Genomic DNA, 18,122 nt, shown 5'->3' on the forward strand with positions numbered 1-18,122 from the left:
CTAAATTTTAAGTTTGAATATTATGGATTTTCAACTGTGATATTTTTGTTTCAAAATTATATATTTGTGCATTTCAGTTAAAAGTTCAACTTGTGCAACACTGGCTTATATACATCACTTAATGAGCTATAAGGTAATTCTACTGATGAAAAATTCAAGTTACAAACTGTTGCAAAGATGTTCGAAGTTTGAAAAAGTTTATTTAAACTACTTTTTGGATATTCACATTTCAAAACAAATGGACAAGTGACGATTATTCAATAACAACATGGTTTTGTTATGAAATTACTTTGCATGCATTTAAATTAGAAAATTGGTAACAAAAATAAATATCTGCATTTTTATTCAGCACAGTTCACAAGCTCAGAATGCCTCTAAGTACAGGTAGTACTCCTATAACACGATAGTTGCATTCTTGTATGATCTCAAACTATAGAAAATTGTTATAGAAAATCGCATTATGGGGAATCGTTATGGAAAATTGCTATACTGTACTGTAGAAAGTTTGCGTTATCCAAACAGTATTGACTATTCATCAATCGCATTGCAACCCAAATACACTTTAATGAAATACCTGTATTTACAACCATTAATCAGCAGGGCATGTTTTAATGCATAGGAGGAATTAATTTCTCTTTAATAAATAAATTTAGTTCAAATTCAAGGCAATGTCAGAAGATGGAGGATTAAAACTGAATATATTTTTCTTGTATTATGTTGAACAATGAAACCTCTAAGCCAGAGACACCCCAAGAATCTGCACCTGGTTGTCTCATTTTCAACATGGTATTTTGTGCAAACTGAACTGAGAGGAACCAAATATCCCAATGCTAGCTGCATCTCCTGCAAGAATCACTCTTTCGTTTGGTCTCTCTTAGGATTGTGTCAAATTCTAGAGCTCCTCCAATAGGACTTGATCACAGTTGCATTCTCTTTCATTAGGGTTCCCAGTTTATTGTCATCTTGGGGTCATTTTCTGTTGAAATAGTCTCGATCTTAAGATCTCCTACTGCACTGACAGCTTGCACAGGGCAAAGTCAACAACCGTAGGACTAGACTGCCTGGAAGATCCCAGCCAATCAGTGGCTGAACTGATTGATTGTGTGAAATGTCCCTCCTGCCCTGTGTGCTGTTAATGTTTAAAGTGGGGGAGTAGTGGGTAGGGGAGTGTTAGTGCACCATGTCTATTGCACAGGTGTTAGAACAGATGATCCTCCAAATCTAGTTTTCCTTTGTCCTCACTTTAGTCTCCAACCTGTTTCTGGTATGATTGAGTGCGTAGCTCAGCATATGTATCACAGTTGTTGCTTGTTTGTGGACTGGAACTTTCCTCCAAAATTGCTTCTACACTTTGTATTTAATTACCATTTAAATTAGAAACGTCAACTTTCCTGCTCCTACGATGCTACCTGGCCTGCTGTGTTCTTCCAACTCCACATTGTGTTTTCTCTGACTCCAGCATCTGCAGTTCCTACTATCTATGAGGGTTGGGAGAATCTTTGTTAGGATACCATTATAGTTTGCAGAGCCAGTAGCAGCCTGTAAGATGCAAGAATAATGAGTGGAACTGGAATAATCTTGAACTAAGGGCTTTTATTTACACAACAAGATTCTTTACCATGTATAGCAAGTGAAGTCACAACTGAAGTTTAATTTTATGGAGAATGGGGGTAAATATTTGATAAGGCAGAATATAAAAGAACTGGGAGAAGCCAGTTCGGTTTCAGAAAACCTCCTGGGTTTTTGGAATTTGAACAAGAGGTGATGGTGTGAAATTAAGCAAAGATCCTAAAATGTAGGGGACCCAACCTCTGAGGTAAATGTAATAATTATGGGTGACTGTGCATTACATTGTTCAGCTAGTTGGCTAGCCTAAGCAAGATGCCCTTCAAACTTTAGCATGCTAATCAGTGTGCTCTCCATCTTGAAGTAATGGTATCCATTTTGTATCCATTCCTATCAACCTATCAAATATAACTAATTTAAATAGTATTAAATTAAAAAAAAGTGTAGAAGCAATTTTGGAGGAAAGGTGACTGACCATTACATTCCATTATTAGGCTAATACTCTACATTTGTTTGAAGAACATAAATGCTATAAAATTAGATGCCTAAAAACTGGCAAAAAATTGACAATTAATCAGTTGCAGATCATTTCTGAACAATGTATAACATATTATCATGACATAAACTTGATTAATATAATTTTCTTTACAGTTGAAATAAAGTAGCAGAAATACATCTAATAACTATACATGGAAGCTTGCAACTCATGAATATGGGGGTAAAGTCCATTTGGTATATTAGGGACTCATTACAATGACTTTAGCTTCAGAGATTCAATCCAACTATAGCTTTTAATGTTCAGCATACCACGCACTGCTTGAGCCTTGATTAAATGAGCATCTTCTCCTCTACCATTCAGAAAAGCTGAAATCCCAGGGGAAAATATGTATTACTTACTGAATTCATAATTCACCTTACAAATCACATTTGGTTTGACAGTCTATTCCTTTGGCCACACTTTTTTTGTAAACCTTATCCAACCACCCCTTTCCAAGGTTGCCGTATTTTATAGTCACTGTTCTGTTTAAATAATATATTTTCCATGATTTATGTTATTAATATATTTTTAGAAACCTATACAACCTATATATGTATTTGTACAATCTAGAATTTAGAAATAAGCTAATTTAGACAGAATAAACATGAAATATTTCAAAAGCTAGTTTAGATTTATACAAAAGTATACACAGGTACTGAAAATCTGAAATAAAACAAACTGCTGAGAAAGCCCAGTAAGTTAGACAGCATCTGTGGTCACTGAAAAGGTATTTCAAGTTGATGACTATTAATAAGAAAAGTCATAACCTGAAACTTTAACTTCTCCACAGATGAAACCTGAACTGCTAAATATGTTGACATATTTATCTTGAAGTTGGATAATTGGCAACACAGAATTTACTTGTTTTAACATTACTGTCCATACTTAAAAGAATGGACATACTGTTTAAGACTATCAATGGAAATAACATTCCATTTGCTTTACAAATCTACTGATCATCATGAAATCGTTGCTGATTGTCGGAAAAACCTATCGGATGTTCTTCAGGGGATGAAATATGCCACCCTTGCCTGGTCTGGCCTATATGTGGCTCCAGCAATGTGGCTGACTCTCAACTGCCCTCTGAAATGGCCAAGCAAGCCACTCAGTTGTACTAATTGCTACAATGTCTCAAAGAAATGAAACTGCGTGGATCACCTGGCTTTGACCAAGGCATCAGAAAAGATAACGGCAGAAACAGCCCTGTCAACCATGTAGAGTCCTCCGAACATCTGGGGGCTAGTGCCAAAATTGGGAGCGCTGTCTCACAGACTAGTTAAGCAACAGTCTGACATAACCATAGTCACGGAATTTTAGCTTACAATGTCCCAGACACCACCATCACCATCCCGTGATATGTCCCGTCCCACCGGCAGCATAGACCCAGCAGAAGTGGTGGCAGTACTGTGGTATACAGTCAGGAGGCTGTTGCTCCAAGAGTTCTCAACATTGACTCCAGACCCAAAGTTGTCTCACGGCTTCAGGTTAAACATGGACAAGGAAACTTCCTGCTGATTACCACTGAGCACCAAAAAGCACCGAGGATGGCAACGGCACAAAATGTACTCTGGGTAGGGGATTTCAATGTCCACCAAGAGTGGCTCAGCAGCTATACTAATGATCGAGTCGAAGCTGGTCGGGTCCTAAAGGACATAGCTGCTAGACTGGGTCTACGGCAGGTGGTGAGGAAACTGACAAGAGGGAAAAACATATTTGACCTCATCCTTACTAATTTGCCAGCTGCAGTTGCATCGGGCCATGACAGTATCGGTAACAGTGACCATTGCATAGTCCTTGTGGAGACAAAGTCCTGCCTTCATATTGAGAATAACTTCTATCGTGTTGTGTGGCACCATCACCGTGCTAAACGGGACAGAGTTCTCACAGATCTAGCAACTCAAGACTGAGTATCCATGTGGCGCTGAGCGTCATCAACAGCAGGAGAAATTGTACTCCAGCACAATCTGCCCAGCGTATTGCCCACTCAACCATTACCATCATCAAGTTAGGGGGTTACCCCTGGTTCAATGAAGAATGCAGGAGGGCATGTCAGGAGCAGCACCAGGCATACCTGAAGATGAGGTATCAACCTGGTGAGGCAGCCAAACAGGACTATTTGCACACCAAGCAGCAAAAGCAAGTGACAGACAGAGGTAAGCGATTCCACAACCAACAGATCATATCTAAGCTCTGAAGTTCTGCCACATCCAGTCGTGAATAGTGGTGGACAATTAAACAACTCACTGGAGGAGAAGGTTCCCCAAATATCCCCATCCTCAATGATGGAAGAGCCCAGCACATCAGTGCAAAAGATAAGGCTGAAGTATTCTTAACAATCTTCAGCCAGAACTGCCAAGTGGATGATCCATCTCAGCCTCCTCCAGTGGTCCCCAGCATTACAGATACCAGTCGTCAGCCAATTTGATTCACTCCCTGTGATAACTAGAAACAACTGGAGACACTGGATACTGCAAAGGCTACCGGCCCTGACAACACTCTGGTAAGAGTACCGAAGGTTTGTGCTCCAGAACTTGCTGTTCCCTTAGCCAAGCTGTTTCAGTACAGTTACAACACTGGTACCTACCCAACAAATGTAGAAAATTGCCCAACTATGTCCTGTACACAAAAAGCAGGACAATTCCAACCTGGCCAATTACCACCCCATCAGTCTCCTCTCGATCATCAGTAAAGCGATGGAAAGTGTCATCAACAGTGCTATTAAGCAGCACTTGCTAAAGGCCAGGGCCACTCAGCTCCTGATGTCATTACAGCCTTAGTTCAAACATGGTCAAAAGAGCTGAATTCCTCAGGTGAGGTGAGAGTGACAGCCCTGGACATCATGGCTACATTCGACAGAGTGTGTGACATCAAGGGGCCCTGGCAAAACTGGAATCAATGGGTATCAGGGGGCAAACTTGCTGGAAGTTTGAGTCCTACCTGACAAATAGGAAGATGATTGTGGTTGTGGGAGGTCAATCATATCAACTCAGCTCGGCAGACGGTCCTCAAGGAGTGTCCTAGGCCCAGGCATCTTCAGCTGCTTCATCAATGACCTTCCCTCCAACATAAGGTCACAACTGGGGATGTTTGCCGATGACTGCACAATGCTCAGCACCAATGACTCCTCAGATACTAAAGCAGTCCATGGTCACATGCTACAAGATTTGGACAATATCCAGGTTTGGGCTGACAAGTGGCAAGTGACATTCGCGACACACAAATGCCAGGCTACGACCATCACCAATAGGAGATAAATTAACCACCACCCATTGACATTCAATGGTGTTATCACCATTGAATCCCCCACTATCAACATCGTGGGGGTTACCACTGACCAGAGACTCAACTGGACTCACCACATAAACAGTGGCTACAAGAGCAGGCCTGAAGCTAGGAATACTGCAGCAAGTAACTCACCACCTCACTCCTCAAAGCCTCTCTGCCATCTACAAGCCACAAGTCAGGAGTGTGATGGAATACTCCCCACTTACCTGGACGAGTGCAGCCCCAACAACACTCAAGAAACTCAACACCATCCAGGACAAAGCAGTCCACCTGATTGGCACTACGTCCACAAGCATTCAGTCTATCTACCACTGATGCTCAATAGCAGCAATATGAACGATCTACAAGATGCACTGCAGAAATTCACCACAGATCCTGAGATAGCACCTTCCAAACCCACAACTACTTCCATCTAGGAAGATAAGGGCATCAGACATATGGGAACACCCATACCTCCACGTTCCCCTCCAAATCACTTACCATCCTGACATGGAAATATATCGCCGTCCCTTCACTGCCCCTAGGTCAAAATCCTATAATTCCCTCCCTAATAGCATTGTGGGTCAACCCACAGCAGGTGGACTGCAGCAGTTCAAGAAGGCAGCTCACCACCACCTTCTCAAGGGCAAGTAGGGATGGGCAAGAAATGCTGGCCAGGCTGTGATGCCCACAACCCACAAATGAATAGAAAAAAGACAAATGTGCTTCAAGATACTCTAATGAGGTATGAGACATCTTTAAAGATCAAAAGTAGAATTTTATTTGATTTGAAGAATGGTGCTATAAGAAAGCACACTGCAGTACAAAATCAAGATCAGGACTATAACCAGACTTGAGTCGACAAGTGGCAAGTGACACATCCACCTACTGATTTTGTGAGTAAGTACCACCTGTCCACCAGAGTTTCCAATCATGCAAAAATAATTTCTGGTATTTGAACAAACATGGGGAATAAATTATATTTTAATCAAAACTATTACTGTACAACTTAAGCAGAGTTTGAAAACAAAAAAAAAATCAGTTCTAGAATCACAATTAAATAAAAATGATAAATACTGAAAATGTGGATAATATAACTGTTTCTTATTTTCAATTACATACTTTAGTAAACACTTATTTTATTTCCAGAGCCAAAGTTTTAAAAAATAAATAATAGATTCTGTGCGATGTTGTATTTAATATGGCAGACTTTCTAAATGTTGGTTGTGCAAAGCTACAAGTTAACAATTCAAGCCAAATTAAGGTATGCTGTATATGGAAAATTCTTTTCACATCTAAAATTTGGGTATATTCCTGTAAAGATTCAAATTACCGTGAACAGTTTGGTGATCTTGCTGAATGCTAGTTTCAATGTCCTCCAGACGAATCTCAGGACTGACCTTGACTATTGATCCAGATAGCAGTAGCTCAGCTCTTAAGTCTTTAGGCAGTTTTAATGTGATAGAACCTGTCATGATCAAGACAAGTTTTAAAATGAATAAGAAGTAATAATATAGACACAACACTGGGGTTTAAACATAAATAAATAAATCCCTAATATCAATACTCCAGTCGATGAGAAATAGTATCATGAAACAAATACAGAGAATTATTCCCTGGCCAAGCCAGCATTCATTGTCTAATCCTAGTTGCCCTTGTGGTGGCGGCAGTGGTCAGCTACTTTTTTAAACTGATGCAGTCCATATGCTGCAGGTACACCATGATGCCTTTAGAGAGAGAATTCCAGGATTTTGACAGTGAAGAAACAGTGATATATTTCCAAGTCAGGACGGTCAGTGGCTTGGAGGGGAACTTGAAGGTAGAAGTGTTCCCTTATCTACTGCTCTTGTCCTTCTCAATGGAATTGGTCACGAGTTTGGAAGATGCTGTCTTAGTAGCAGCCTTGGTAAATTTCTGCAGTGCAGCTTATCAATAATACATGCTGCAGCTGAGCACCTGTGGTGGAATTACTAAATCTGGATGTGAGTTTGGTACCAGTCAAGTGGGCGGCTTTGTTCTAGACAGTGAGCAAGATCCATGATTGTTGCCGAGCTGCACTCATCCAGGCAAGTGCAAAATATTCCATCAGACTCCTGAGTTATACCCTGTAGACACAGGGCAGGCTTTGGGGAGTCAGGTGAGTTATTTGCTGCAGGATTCCTAGTCTCCGACCTGTTCTCGTAGCCACCCTATTTATATGGCCACTCCAGTTCAGTTTGTGGTTAATAGTAACCTCTAGGATGTCGATAGTGAGGGATTCAGTGATGGTAACACCATTGAATGTCATTCCCTGGCATGTGTAGGTCATGAATGTTATTTGCCACTTTCAAGTCAAAGTCAAGAAATTATCCAGGTCTTGTTGCATTTGGATATGGCGCACTTCAGTATTTGAGGAGTCATGAATGGTGCTAAACATTACGTAATCATTGAACATTCCCTGTTCTGATCTTATGATACAGTCATAGAGTCCTATAGCACAGAGACAGATCCTTTGGCCAAAACTGGCCCACGTCAACCAAAGTGTCCATTCACGCTAACCTCATTTCCCTGCACTTGGTCCATATCCTTCCCTATCCATGTATTCATCCAAACACCTCTTAAAGTACCCACCTCAACCAGTACCCACTGGCAGCTGATTCCACCCTCTCTCTAAAAAAGTTGCCCTTCAGGTGCCCATGTATTCTTTTCCCTCTTACCTTAAACTGATGCTCTCAATTCCCTAACCCTGGGAAAAAGACTGAGTGCATTCACTCTATCTATGCCTCTCAGGATCATGTACACTTTTATAAGATTTCTCCCCTCAGTTCCCGTTCCCTATAATTCAGTCCCTCGAGTCATGGCAACATCCTTGTAAATTTCTTCTGCACTCTATCCCGTTTAATAACATCCTTCCTATAACAAGGTGATCAAAACTGAACACAATACTGCAAGTGCGGCCTCACCAACATCCTGTACAACTGCAATGTAATTTCCCAACTTCTGTACTTAATGCCTTGATTGATGAAGGCCAATATGCTAAAAGCCTTCTTCACTATCCTGAACTCCAAGGTCCCTCTGTTCCACTACACTCCTTAAAGGCCCTACCGTTCACCATGAAACTTCTACTTCAATTTGCAACAAAATGCAACACCACATACTTATCTATATTAAACTCTATTTGCCATTTCTTGGCCCACTTCCCCAGCTGATCAAGATCCTGTTGCAATTTCTGATAACCTTCTTCACTATTTTAGTGTCTTCTGCAAACTTACTAATTATGCCTCGTACATTCTCATCCAATTTGTTGATAGTGATAACAAACAGCAAGGGACCCCGCACTGACCTCTGAGGCAAACCATTATTCCAGTCTGACAAATATCCTTCGACTATTACTCTCTGCTTTCTACCATCAAGCCAAATGTGTATCCAATTTGCCAGGTCTCTGTGGATTTCACGCTATCTGAACTTCCAGAGCAGCCTGCCAAATAGAACCTAATGAAAGGCCTTACTGTAATCTATACAGACTACTTACATCTACTGCCCTGCCCTCAGCAACTTTTCTAGTCTCACTTCATCAAAAAACACTAACAAATTTATGAGGCATGATCTCCTATGCATGAAGCTGTGCTGACTATAACCTAACCAAACCCTATCTTTCCAAATGCATGTATATCTTATCCTTCAGATCTTCTCAAGTAAACTACCTACCACAGATGTTAAGCTCACCTAGTCTATAATTCCCAGGTATTTCGCTGCAGCCCTTCTTGAATAAGGGCAGAACATTCATAGCCTCCAGTCTTCCAGGACATCACCCATGTCTAACAATGATAAAAACACATCAGCCAAGGTCCATGCAACAACTTCTTTAGCTTCTTGCAGGGTTCTTGGATATAATCGGATCAGGACCAGAAGATTTATCCACCTTTGTACATTCTAATACTTCCAACACCGCCTGTGATATGGACAGTCCCCAAGACATCACAACTAACTTCCCCAAGTCTTCATGTCTTTCTCCACGGTAAACACAGGAAAAATATTCATTGAGGACCTTGTCCATCTCCTATGGATTCCACAAGTAAATGTCCATTTTGGTCCCTGAGGGGGGGTCATATTCTCTCTCTCTAGTTATTCTTTTTTCTTTAATGTACTTAAAGAACCTCTTCTGGATTCACCCTCATCTTCTCAGCCAAAGCAATCTCATGCCCTTTTTTTGCCCTCCTGATTTCCTTCTTCAGTAACCTCCTGTATTCCCTATATATCTCCAGGAATTCTCTTGAACCCAGCTGCCTGGACCTGAGTCATGCCTCCTTTTTTTGAGTTACACAGTCTCAATATCTCTCATCGTCCAGGGTTCCCAATTCCTGCCAACCTTGCCGCTCACCTTCACGGGAACATACACAGCTTGAACTCTAGCTATCACACTTTTAAAGGCCTCCAACTTGCCAGAGGTCCCTTTACCTGCAAAAAAGCTACTCCAATCAGCCCCTGCAAGCTCCTGTCTAATTCCATCAAAGTTCACCTTGCCCCAGTTTAGAACTTGAACCTGTGGACAGTTTTGACCTTCTCCATAACTATTTTAAAATTAGTAGAGCAATGGGCCTAGGCCGCTATCATGATGAACCCCTGCAGAGATGTCTTGGAGCTGAGATAACTAATATCCAATAACCACAACCTTCTTTCTGTAAGTCAAGTATGAGTCTAACTGTCTGAGAGCTTCTGCTCTGAATCCCAATTGATTCTTGCTTTGCTAGAGGTCTTTGATGGCATACTTGGTCATATATAGCTTTGATATCAAGAGCTATCGTTCTCACTTCATCTCCATGTTTAATCCAAGACTGTAATGAAGTTGACAGCTGAATAGCCCTAGCAGAACTCAAATGGGGCATCCGTGAGCAAGTTACTGCTGAGAACCTTCCATCTCTTAGCTGATGATCGAGAATAGTCATGTTGAATGGTAGCTGGCTGGGTTGGACTTGTCCTGCCGTGCACGCACAGGGTATATCTTGATAATTTTCCAGATTGTCGGGTAGATGCCAGTGTTGCAACTGTACTGGATGAGCTTGGCTTAGGGTACAACACATTATGGAGCATAAGCCTTAGTATTATTGCCAGATTGTTGTCAGAACCCACAGCTTTTGCAGTATCCAGTGTCTCTAAACTGTGTTTTGATACCACATGCAGTGAATCAAATTGCCTGAAGACTGGCATCTGAGATACTAGGGGCTTCTGGAAGAGGCCAAGATGGATCTTCTCTTTGGCACTTTTGACTGAAGATTCACGTTTTGCACTAATGTGCTAGACTACCCCATCATTGAGGACAGGAATATGTGTGGAACTTGCTCCTCCAGACAGTTATTTAATTGTCATCATCGTTCATGGTAGAGGTACTGAACAGCTGAAACCTGATTCATTGGTTGTGGGATCACTTGGATCTGTTCCTCACATTTTGCTTATATTATTTGGCATGCAAGTTGTCCTGTTCTGTACCTTCACCAGGCTGACACCTCATTTTTAGGTTTGCTGAAGAAACGCAGATCTGGCCCTGGCTGAGATAATCTCAGATGTTCCCAGACTTGCTGAGTTTCTCCAGCATTCTCTAAAAAAATTTTGTTTCAGATTTCCAGCAGCCACAGTATTTTGCCTGTACTGAAATGATAATATGTTGTATAAGTACGATGCACATAACATCCAGACAAATGTAGTGTCACAGGTTAATATACTACTTTAGCCCAATTGCAGTTAACTTCCTTGAAGTAGCAAAGTATACTGTAAGAATGTTATCATGACAGAACTGGTTTCTAAAAATGAACAATAATTAAAACAAAATGTAACTGAAACACTAATTTTGAAAGTGGACATAGTATGGTTCCATACTAAGCTTCCAGTAGAAAAATAACACGTATGCTGAAATCCCTTGATAGTTTATTGAGCCAGTGGCTGAGCTATAAATATTAGATTTAATTTCTGATTTGTACAGTGATAGCTGGAAGCAATGTGGATAGATTTTAGACTAGAAATTTCAAGTTCACTGCAGCTTCTCAAGTAGAGAGTATTTTTAGCTTCAGTCCAGTGATCTAAACAAGATTTCTGTTAACACGACAGTTGATATTTCAGTTGACACTAAAAGCAGGCAGATGGCTGGACTATTCATGCACTGAGTTCTCAACCTGAAAGTATTCTGCCACATCTGCAAGCTGCCTGTCAGCACTATTTAACTGTAAAGCACCACTGTTTAATTTTAATCCTCCCTCTCACCTAAAAATGCACTTCCCACCATGGGGATATAAAAAACAAAGAACGGTACAGCACAAGAAGAGGTTCTTTAGCCCACTAAGATTGCACCGAAGCTTATGCCTTTCTAAACAAACAGCCTTTTGCCTCTGTGAGGTCCATAACTCTTATGTTTCTTGCCTATGTATAGGCCTATCAAGATGCCTCTTCAATAGTGCAATCGCATCTGCCTCCACCATGTCCTCTGGCATCAAATTCCAGGCACTTCCCACCCTCTGTGTACAAAACTTGCCTCTTACATCTTCTTTAAACTTACCCCCATTACCTTAAACCTCTATTCCCTACTAATCGACATTTCTATCTTGGGAAAAAGATTACAACTATTCATGCCTCTCTGAAGTTGACAAAATTATATCAGGTTCCCCACCACCTCCCATCCTTTGACATTCAAGTGAAGACAAACCAAGTTTGTCCAATCTCTCCTCACAGCTGACACCCTTCAAACCAGGCAACACCCTTGTAAACTGTTTCTGTACCCTCTCCAAAGCCTCCAGCTCAACATCCTTCTGGTAGTGTGGCAGAACTGTACACAATATTCCAAATGTGGCCTAAATGAAGCTCTGCACAGCCGCAACATGACTTCCTCAAAAAACTCAATCAAGTTTGTAAGACATGACCTTCCCCATGCAAAGCCATGCTGCACTAATAAATTCATTTTTTTTTCCATATATGACTAAATCCCACCTTTAAGAATCTTCAACAATTTCTTTACCACCAACATAAGGCTTGTATTTTCCTGGATTATTCCTTTTGTTCTTCTTAAAAGGAAGAACTCTTGCTATTCTCTAATCCTCTGGGGCCTCTCCTGTGACTGAAAAGGTACAAAGATTTTATACAAGGCCCCAGCAATTTCCTCAGATGCTTCCCTCAGAATTCTGATATAGATCTCATCAGTTCTGAGGGATCTTAATGTCTGCCTTAATGTTTTTCAATTCATCCAAAAACATTTTCTCAATATTGCAATTCTCTAGAATATCAACATATCCCTATACTGACCATCCAATATGTCCTAGATAACAAGGTGTAGAGCTGGATGAACACAGCAGGCCAAGCAGCATCATAGGAGCAGAAGAGCCGACGTTTGGGGCCTAGACCCTTCTTCAGAAATGTTTTTTCCATCTCTATACTGATTGGAGCAATGGCTAGACAAATTCACTAACCAGAGGTCACAGTGATACTACAAGAAGATTTTAAAGGTAGCTGAAACTCACTGAAGAATGAGAATAATTCAAAAATTCTGTTTAGTTTAGCATATCTTTGCTGAGGCTCAAGAAGCAGATCCAGTGATCAATGCAATAAACAAAAAATGGTTCTAAGAACTGAGGTGTTGGAATTTATCTGAAACAAAAATAGAAATAGCTGTAGAAACTCACTAGTTCTGCCAGCATCAGGAGAGAAAGCAGAGTCAATGTTTCTGGTGCAGTGGTCCTTCTTTGGAACTGGTTGTATCAAGGAAAATGTTGGTATATATGTTGAAGATAAAGGCAGAGGATTTTTGAATGTATATAGAGAGAGAGAGAGAGAGACAGGGCCCAGAGAGAGAACAGCATTTGCCAGACAAAGGAATGGATAATGGTTAGCAGGTGAGAAAGCAAAACTGCTAATGTGAACTATCAGAGAGTGAAAATGGGGTGGCTATGATGAAAGCAGCCCATATGATAGCAAGGTCTGGTGTGTGGGAGTTGTGAAAAGACATGGAAGATGATGCTCAGGCCCTAAAATGATTGAACAGTATACTGAGTCCTGAAGGCTGCAGAATTCACAAGTGGAAATGGAGATGCTGCATACAAAGTAGTTAGGAGCATTAGTAAAGTGACTTATCTGATAAATACTCCCGATCATAGGAAGAAGAATCAGTTATATTATATAATTATGTTGAAAAAGGTATTGTAGGGAAGAGGATAAGGAGCAACAAATGTGACAGGTGGTAAGAATACTAGAAAATGACAGAGACAATCGAGTAAGAGGAGAGGTAGACATTTTTCAAAGTGAAACTGCTATTGTTTGATTAGTTAGTACAGAATTATTATGACAATGAGACACTGTTCTCACATTTAGAGGATTGACAACAGGAAGATCTTGTAAAACTACTTAGAAAACAAGGTAATTAATAGAGATACACCTGGTTGTGCTGAATTAGCTAGGCATGATGTGGACGTAGCAGAGTCAGAACCAATAAAGCAGCATCCTTTTTGGTTATGCCCAGAAAAGAACAAACTCAGGTTGAAGCAGATTCAGTACATGCTGCACAATCACTTGACTAAATCTAGTCAAAATAGCTGCAGTTCACTGGTAGTGTTAGCTCCTAAATCAGATGGATCAACTACACACTGTATAGATTATGGAAAGATTCATAAAGCCACAAATACAGATTTGCAACCAATTCCACAGTTAGAAGATGGCACTGATAGGTTTGGCAGTGCTTCGTTTCTTTTGGAGATTGAACTATTGAAGGGGTACTGGCAAGTGCCATTAATATCAAGGGCTAAAATGATCTGCTTTTGTTGTACCAAATGGGTTAGACCAATGTTAACTGATGCCATTGGGAAAGAATATTCCAGCTACATTCCAAGTCATAGCGAAGATTCATAGCTGTGAAGTTTATTTGGATGATGTTGTGCTTTATAGCAACACAGAAACAGTATGAGCCAAGTAGAAGACCCATTTAAACAAATGCATTTGGCTGGCTGAGTAATAAATTTAGCCAGAAGTGAATTTGGAAAAGCAAGAGTACTTTAATCTCAGATATTTTGAAGGACAAGGTTAAGTGTTCCCAAGAACAGAGCAAGTGAAGTCTCTAATAGAATACACTATTCCTAAAAGCAAATAATAAATCATGACTTAGGATTGTGTGGGGTTTGAGATGTTTATGCATAATTTCAGCTCAATAGCAAAAGTGGTCTGGTCAGCGGAACGCCAAACAGCCTTTAAGAAGCTGATGGCAATCCCGATAAATTAAGCTGTAATAGCCGTGCCCTAATTTTTCAAAACCATTCAAAATGGCAAATTGATGGGAGTAACTAACGGATAGGTTCATCTTATTGCAGGATAAGGAGTCAGAGTTAGAGAAGCCAGTGTGATATTTCTCTAAGAAACTAATCCACTCTCAGAAAACGTATTCTACTGCAGGAAAAAAAAAGTCGATTGTTGTTGATCCTTCAACACTAAAGTCTAAAGTCTATGTCTGACAGTCTTAAGAAAATGCTCATTTCTGCTGATCACAATGCCAATGAATGGCCTTCATTGGGAAGTTTAAAAACACATAATGCAAGACTATTCAGATGGAGTCTTTTGTTGCAACCATTTATGTAAAGATTATTCATGCTGTTGGAAAAGATGATGTAATTGCTGTTGCATTGTCTCAAATGCAAAATGTTGGAATAAGTTAAAATATTTAAGAAAAGCTAAGATTGTACAATGTTGTATGGATTGGAGGTGGGGGGGCAGGGAAAAAAAGGGGAAGAAGAATGATGAGTACAAGTCTTGTCTTCTGATGTGTGTGTGTGTGTCACATATTTTGCGATACTGTGGTATTTTCTTTTTCAGGAAATATACTTTGACTGTGCCCAAACCACCTCCTCTTTGAAGGTCATCTGTTATTCCATTCACTGTTTGCCAATTGATTATTCTTACTCTGGATGGTCCAGTGTTATTTTCCAGCTTCATCTAATCTTCATGATAGAAGACAGTGATCATTGTAAATGCGGTCTGTCACTTAATCTAGTTGGTTCTTGGGAAAGAGGTGGACCAGGTTGGTCGATGCCATCTTCTTTAATAGGCTAGGCACATACTGCTGGAGAAAATTCTCCTCAACACAATACAGGAATGCTTGTCCTTTGCTGCCCCTCACACTACCATTATATCAAACAATATGTGGGTAATTAAACACACATGATAAACAACTCTATGATGGTCATACGGATTTAATTTATTTACAGATTTATTCCTCTATACCCCTCCTGTTAGTTGGTCTACGCTGGATAAAGTAACTACCCTTCTAATACTTCTGCACTAGCCAAATCCATGAATCCTCTGAACCACAGTCTTTACCCAGCACTGCAATGCGCTCCTTAAAAAAGCCATCCCTCCTCCATTTTACTCTTTCCTATCTTTTTTGAACACTCTGTAAGCAGGAATATTTCACATCCAAATCTACCCTTCCTTAAGCCAGGAGTCCACTATTGTCAAATTATTATAATGCCACAGCCACCTGCAACTCCCCAGTCTTATTAACTAGAGTTTATGCATTCACACTCAGTGTAACCCTTTCTCCCCTACTCTGATTCTGCCTATTAACTTATTATTCTCTATTTTGTGCTGTTTATCCCAGCATTTTACACACCCGATTGGCTTCTAATAGGCTTTCCTGATTCTCACACCCCAGCTGAGTTGGTTCAAAAGCACCTTAACAGCATTAGCAAAACGTCTTCCAAGGAAATCGATGTGCCTCCAATGCAAGCATTCAACTTATAGGTGCCATCTCCCCCAGAGTCAGTCCCAATATCACAGCAATTGAAAACACTCCCTGCTTCACCAGCTTTTAACCTGTGGTCTTATCTTCTTATCTCTGCTGAAGTGATCCAGGCCTTTAAATCTCATCTTAAGGAGGCCAATGGTCTGTACCACTATGGCAGTGGTGGAGGCACGAGCCACACTGCATCTTTATTTTGTGTCAGTTTGAGCATTTCCTAAATGTATCATGAATGTTGTTTGGAAGGGGAATTTGTTCTCTCCCAGCAGCCATATCCGAATAGCATTTAGAAGGTGGTAGGAATTTAAAAGTTCTCTCTTATGGAAGAGTCACATCAGCTTCAAGAATATCTGGTGCAGACCTCTAGAATTTGCATTGACAGTCACATATAATTTGAACAGTTACAGAGTGGAAGTCTCTTCTGTTGACAACTGTGCAAGTTGGTGGTAGGACACTCTAAAACATGACTGCAGTTGAAGGAAGCCAGTGACAATGGGGACTTCCACATCCGAGGATGACGGACTTTTCTTGTCACAAGGGAAGGAGATGAAGAGGCAACCAAGCTCTGATGGAAATGACATTAGTAATATCCCGGATGCATTTATAGGTTGATGTTTGGGAGATGTCATCTAAACCCCCAGCTGTTCCTTGAAAGAGCTGCTGCGATTAAGATTCAGGAGGCTGTTATATTGATGATCGCTGTGATCGGACTGCTACCTAGCCTTTCTGTGCATAAGTCCTCTTCAAGCAGATTGCAAAGTTCAATGATGATGGGGTAGAATACCCCTAATACTACCAGTGATAATTATCTCAGCAAACCAATACAACGAAGCACATCCCCAGACTGGAGATTCTCCAGGAATCCATGATAGCTCCTTGACCATTAGTAGCAGTAGCAAAGCCCATAACTGATTATGCCTCCTCCCTGGACTGACCTGGCAGGATGACCTCACCTGACCAATGCCTACCATCTCAACAGCATCCCAAATCACATAACATTGGATGATGTACAATGACTGTTTACACTTGATCTGCAAGACTGACTGCAACCCACTCCCCAGGGTGCAATGACATAGAATCACACACACCAGTAGGACCAAGTGCCTGACAGATCATGGCCAAGTCCTTGAAGTGTAGGTGGATGAGCCCCTTGACTGACTGCGGTGATACTCTCTGAATGACTATAGCTCTCCTTCACCCCACAAAAGACCACTCCCCTGTCAACAAATCACTTACGTGCTTGAACAGCATGCAGTGTATTCGCTGCACAAGCTGCTGGCACGTGCTACAGCTCTGACACTGATGTAACAGAGTGCCAAAGAGACATGTCCACCGCATTCTGTGACTAAGAGTTTGTTCAGTACTCCTCACCATCACAAGCTGACCATAGAGCTTGAGGGGATAGCTGAAGGAGTTGTACAATGGCTGGAACAAACATTTATACTTTCTAGTTTCTTGATGGAGGAGAATTGGAAGAGACCTATAAATAAGGAAGGTTGAGGTTTAAAGAGATGCAAATGCATGAAAATAACAGTTGCTGTACAATAACGAGATTCTCACTACGATTCAAGGTTCGAGGGGAAAATGAGAACATTTTTATTAACTTAAGAACTTGATTTTCTTCATTGCTGCCATATTTTCCTACCTTTCTTGCCAATACCCATGCCCCATCAAGGAGGGGAAAATTCTGCTCCATGAGTTTTGTTAATGTCCCTGGAAGATCCCCAAAGAAAGCAAGAAAAAGATAATTTCATTCTAGAAGAAAATATCTTTACTGTAAGAACATAATAGGAACATGAGTAACCCAATTAGGCCCTCAAGCCTGCTCCATCATTCAGATTGATCACAGCTGATCTGCTGCAGGTCTCAATTTCTCTTGCATGCCAAGTGAATATAGCCATCAGCACTGCGATATTTCACAAATCTTAACAACCTCCTCTTTAAATACACTATGATCTAGCCTCTACAACTGTCTGGGGTAGAGAATAGCAGACATTCATTACCCCCTCACTA

General features: G+C 40.7%; 1 protein-coding gene across 3 annotated transcripts in view; it reads right to left on the reverse strand.

Annotated features, from left to right (window-relative positions):
* Window positions 1-68: 68 nt before the first annotated feature.
* fam185a (family with sequence similarity 185 member A) overlaps window positions 69-18,122 on the reverse strand; it is a 92,207-nt gene continuing 74,153 nt past the window's right edge. The window contains exons 6-7 of one of the 3 annotated variants that reach the window (XM_059654576.1): window positions 6,702-6,836; window positions 70-2,430 (exon numbers count right to left, since the gene is read on the reverse strand). In XM_059654576.1, the coding sequence (XP_059510559.1) occupies window positions 2,315-2,430; window positions 6,702-6,836 (251 nt within the window). In that variant the 3' untranslated portion in view covers window positions 70-2,314. Of the gene's footprint in view, window positions 2,431-6,701; window positions 6,837-18,122 lie in introns of all 3 variants that reach the window. The other 2 variants (XM_059654575.1, XM_059654577.1) reach the window with 2 other exon arrangements.

Source organism: Stegostoma tigrinum, chromosome 25 (assembly GCF_030684315.1).
Source record: "Stegostoma tigrinum isolate sSteTig4 chromosome 25, sSteTig4.hap1, whole genome shotgun sequence".
Lineage (NCBI taxonomy): Eukaryota > Metazoa > Chordata > Chondrichthyes > Orectolobiformes > Stegostomatidae > Stegostoma > Stegostoma tigrinum.